This window comes from Drosophila persimilis, unplaced genomic scaffold, assembly GCF_003286085.1.
Source record: "Drosophila persimilis strain 14011-0111.01,24,50 unplaced genomic scaffold, DperRS2 tig00000124-arrow-pilon, whole genome shotgun sequence".
NCBI classification, from domain to species: Eukaryota; Metazoa; Arthropoda; class Insecta; order Diptera; family Drosophilidae; genus Drosophila; species Drosophila persimilis.
This window is the reverse complement of record NW_020825294.1, coordinates 7451849-7456371: the sequence shown is the minus strand read 5'-3', so window position 1 is coordinate 7456371 and position 4523 is coordinate 7451849. Positions and strand designations below refer to the sequence as shown.

General features: G+C 43.2%; 1 protein-coding gene across 1 annotated transcript; it reads left to right on the top strand.

Annotated features, from left to right (window-relative positions):
• Positions 1 to 774: 774 nt before the first annotated feature.
• LOC6596324 (putative zinc finger protein 840) lies at positions 775 to 2423 on the top strand. Its single transcript, XM_002021426.2, has 5 exons — positions 775 to 1427; positions 1483 to 1593; positions 1651 to 1797; positions 1859 to 1915; positions 1976 to 2423. Exons 1-5 carry the CDS (start codon positions 826 to 828, stop codon positions 2289 to 2291), a joined length of 1233 nt encoding a protein of 410 aa, XP_002021462.2. The 5' UTR covers positions 775 to 825; the 3' UTR covers positions 2292 to 2423.
• The last annotated feature ends 2100 nt before the right edge of the window (positions 2424 to 4523 follow it).

Sequence of the window (4523 nt, the reverse complement as noted above, 5' to 3'; positions counted from 1 at the left end):
AGGGTTGTGATCCCCCGCCAAAAATAATGAGAGACAATTTTGGCAAACTTAAAGAGGATTGGACTTGAAACACGTTTCCAATAAGCAGCACTTTCTTGGCAGCAGCAAGCGGCAACCAATAATGAGTGGACAAATGGCCTGAACCCGGGTACGGTGCGAAGAGAGGGCCAACAAACACGTCTTGTTGCCTGTTTTGCGTGAATTTATGGGAAAGTAGGCAATTCTACGGCAACGGCAACACAGCCTATCTGTCACTCCAACCGACAACAGAGCACAAGGCTTGGCTGAAGTGTCGCCTAATTTATTTTCCACCTGGTGGCGACGACTGACAGATGAGCTGAAAATATCCGCCGCGTTGGGAAGTTTTTTGAGCGCAATGCAATTACTGATTCGAAAATCGATTGAGACCAGCAAAATAATGAGACAGATCATTTCCACTCGCCTATCTATTATTATTATTATAATCAGCTGACTCCCGTGGTGCTGCCAACCTGTTTGGTTTTCGTTGGAAAAGTGCGCGTGGATTTTGAGCGGCACAAAAATCATCCACAAAAAACTATAAAACAACGCGCAGAAATGTTACTTAGTTTATGCTTTAATAAAAAAATCAACAAGACTTAATTGTTGCTTTACACAATTTGAATGGACAAAATCTGCAGACTTTGACCCCTTAAATGTGACATTAGGTTTTTGCAATGTACATACCGCCGATTAACCCTTTAAAGCTCACAGCTAAGTACATGGCTTTTTATCGGAAATCGACGCGTGGATGGACGCCGAAGTTTACAAAGAATTAGATTGAGGCGACTTAAAAAAACGTGAAAAATGGAGTACGTGTGCCGCGTGTGCCTGGATGGTTCCGCTCCTCTGGTGGACATATTCGCCGAAATTTGCGATCTCAGATTGAACATATCTGAAAGCAGCCCCGCCTGTGTCATCAGCAAGCTCGCACCTGAGCATTCTGTGGTACGCGGGGACTCTATGCCGCAGTTTATTTGTCCCTACTGCATTCATGGAGTCCAGACTGCATATGGATATAAGTTGTTATTGGACAAAAGCTTTGCAAATTATCAACAACGCTTGTTATCAAACAATGTTATCAATGAAGAAACGTACACCATCGAAAGCAGCGATGAAGAGGAGGATCGCATACGTGCAAGGGAAATGCATGCCATTGAGGCGGTGCTCAATAATGCTATGTTGCAAGAGACGGCGGACGAGGCGGTTGAAAATGACAGCGAAGAAGAAGGCACTTACACATTGAGGAATTCTCTAAGGAACTTCGCTGATGACCAGACTCGTCCGCAGATGAGCGTTTCAATGCTTACCCATGCCATTAACAAAATGGAGCAGATGCACAAGCTGGCCCAGGTGGCAAAAGCAGAGGCTCACATGCACAACAATTTACAAGCCAATAAGAGGCAGAGGTAAGTATTATTGAGCAGAGCTTATACATAATCTATAATTAATATTGTCCCCCAGTCGTCACTGTGGCAAGTTGCTGTTCCCTGATGTGTGTGGCAAAGGAGTCATGTCTGAGAGCCATCTAAATAGACGTGAAACCAGTCACAAGAACAAGCAGACGTCCGAACTGTAAGTACATAATATGCCTGCGAACCCGAATCAATGCTAGTTTTTCCAACAAATCAGCAACACGAAACCTCTTGGAATTAGGAACACAATTGATCGTAGTCCGTTACCGAAAAAGAGGAAGCCAGAGTCGGTGGAGAGTGATTTGGAAGTGCTTTCCAGCCATGATACCTCTAGTCGCTCAAGAAGTCCACCGTTGCCAAAGATGTACGTTTTCAATCATATCGAATGATTAAATAGACATTAAATAGTTTTTTATTCACAACAGCAACGACCTTGACACTAATATCTCAAGTCACACCAAGAAGACCAAATCATTGTCAAAGTAAGTTCATCCTTTCACCTAATGGGGTTTCTTCTTAACCTGTATTTTATCCCAAACCAGAAATCTGAATTTTCCGTGCCAGGAGTGCGGTAAAGTATTTTCGTTGAAAAGAAGCCTGGAGAGACACGTTCGGTCTCACACTGGCGAACGTCCTTTCCAGTGCACGTATTGCGTGAAGAAATTTACTCGCATGGATAACCTGCTAAGGCACACTGGTGTCCACACTGGCGAGGGTCGTTACCATTGCCCTCAATGCAAAAAAAATTGTAGGCTAAAGTCTGGGCCTCAGAGACACGTTTGTAATAATCAGGCGAGGGTGCTGCCAGAAGCTGGAGTTGCTGAAAAGAAAAGCGACTCACAAGTTAAGTTAAACTGAAGAAAATATGCCTGAAAAGCGTTCGGTCGTCCGTTTGCCTCGTGTAAAATTTCCATCGAATCTTTACTTTTGTTCTTTTTAATTTTTGGCTAATTGACGATGAAAAACCATTTATTTAGAAAACATTGTAAGAACTGGTTACATGAATAAATAATTCTTTTGTTACGTTTACCCCCTTGCCAACTGGCTTTTACGGCTTGAGCACGGCTTGAAGGCGTGCCAAGCTGCGTATGGCCTCCGGAAGGCATGTCAGCGGACGGTCTGGCGATGAGCTCCGTGGAGCTCCCTCGTCCTCGATCGGCTCTGGCTGCTCTTGGCCTTGTCGCCGCTGCGAGCCTCTCTTTTCTTCGACTCCCTCTGCTGAAGACTGTGCGTGGAAGCCAGGCAGTCGACGCAGTAGCCCAGCCTCCTACCTGCGCGTCGCCGATCGGCCCAAGTCCCTTTTTTTACCTGCCCTGGTTTTGATCCCTTCTCTATGTCAGCAGGCCTGTCACGTCAGAAGGTGTGCGAAAGTTTTTGGCTTCAACAGCAGGTCCGCTTAACGCCAGTCTTGGGTGATTTTAATGAGCTTTTCCTTGAGTCAAAAGTTTTGACCATAATTAGTGCGGATTGAGATGTATGAAAAATACAAATTGCATGTCTCGAATAGAGTTGATAAACTTTTGCGGAACTCAACAGGTGTCGTAACATTCAGCATATTTGTGAAAAATTCGGGTTCTCTTGATAGGGAAGATCACCTTCTATAGACAACTTCCCCCCCCCCCACCCCCCCCCCCCCCCCCTAAGTGCTGTCGCGCCGTCGAGGATGTGAAAGGATGGAGATGGAGCCCCACACCGGGGAGGCAATCGTTGTCTAATAGCAGTAGACTATACAAAGTTTGTTTCGCCTGCACTGGAACGTGGGGAAACGCAGCTGAACAGCGTTTTGAGAACTTTTACATTTTTGGTAATTAGCTTCGTTTATCTGCATTGCACTCGCAGTTTCGACAGAGCCAAAGCCAGGGCCACAGCCAGAGCCAGACACTTATGGAGCATCTCAATATGACATCCCTTTCTCTGTTAAATACATTTAATTAATTTCTGTTGGACAAGTTTAGTGAGTGTCGTTTCATGTATTTGATAAACATTTGTCTCTCCAATAGAAACGAGACAGAATATTAAATTTGGTTATTTTTTTACCATTAAAATTTCTGCTTAATGTTATTTATTCATTGCTGAAATCCATGGAAATTTGTTGATATACATATGTATGTTCTTTAAGTATCGTATAGCATAAGTATTAAACATATTATTGACCCACTCCAAATTTGGTATTCAAGCAAATACCCATTATCCTCGTCACCCACCTGAGATGGAATTTCTCAGGCACAGATTTTGCCAGAGAGCACCAGAGATTCAGATTGAGTGCTTCAAGCTGTGTGTTTGCCTCATAAATAAATCAGAGACCAACATTACAGGTTGATGGATAGATGGGGAGACTGAGAGCGAGAGAAAACATTAATATCGCCCGGAGTTACAATTTCAATTTCACAGAAACATTTCTGTCACTTTTTGTGACTTGCCTTGGGTGATTAATACACCTTAATTGGCAGCTTAATTTTTGGAAAATATTTAAGCTAATTGCCCAAATCGAGATCAATTAATCTGTCACTTAACGAAATAAATAAATAATTTAATCGATTAGCTTAAATGTTGGGTTTCTATTAAAACTATCTTCACGTTCGTTGTATTTGGTCTTTTCCACTATTTGCATTAAGTTTGCCTGGGATCCAGTCAGTTTTTCATTATCCCAGTTAATGCCACCACTTTCGTTCGGTGACATCTTGGAAACCTGTTAATATCCCCCTGGAAACTTTCGATACGTAACAGCAGGTGTGTCCAAACCCTAGTCTACTTGAGTACTTCTTTTGCGGACCTGCGTGGCAAAATGTGTAATTCCTTATCCTTATTCCATTTTCTTTCTTTTTTTTGTGGCCCTGTCCACACCGTCAAAAAACCAATAAATTTGCATTTAAGAGACAGGCGAAAGGGCGCAAAATGGTGAATGGGAAGCATTTAAATATTAATTAATTCAATTGCAATGCGACTCTCGTTGCAATGTTCAGCAGGTCCGGTCCAGTACTATCCTTGGCCACGGCATCGGCACAGAACGCCGTATAATTTGCTCCTGTTCTTTGAATCCTTTTTCTGTTCTATCTTTTCCAGTGCTTTCTTTTGCCCTCTGCCTGTTAC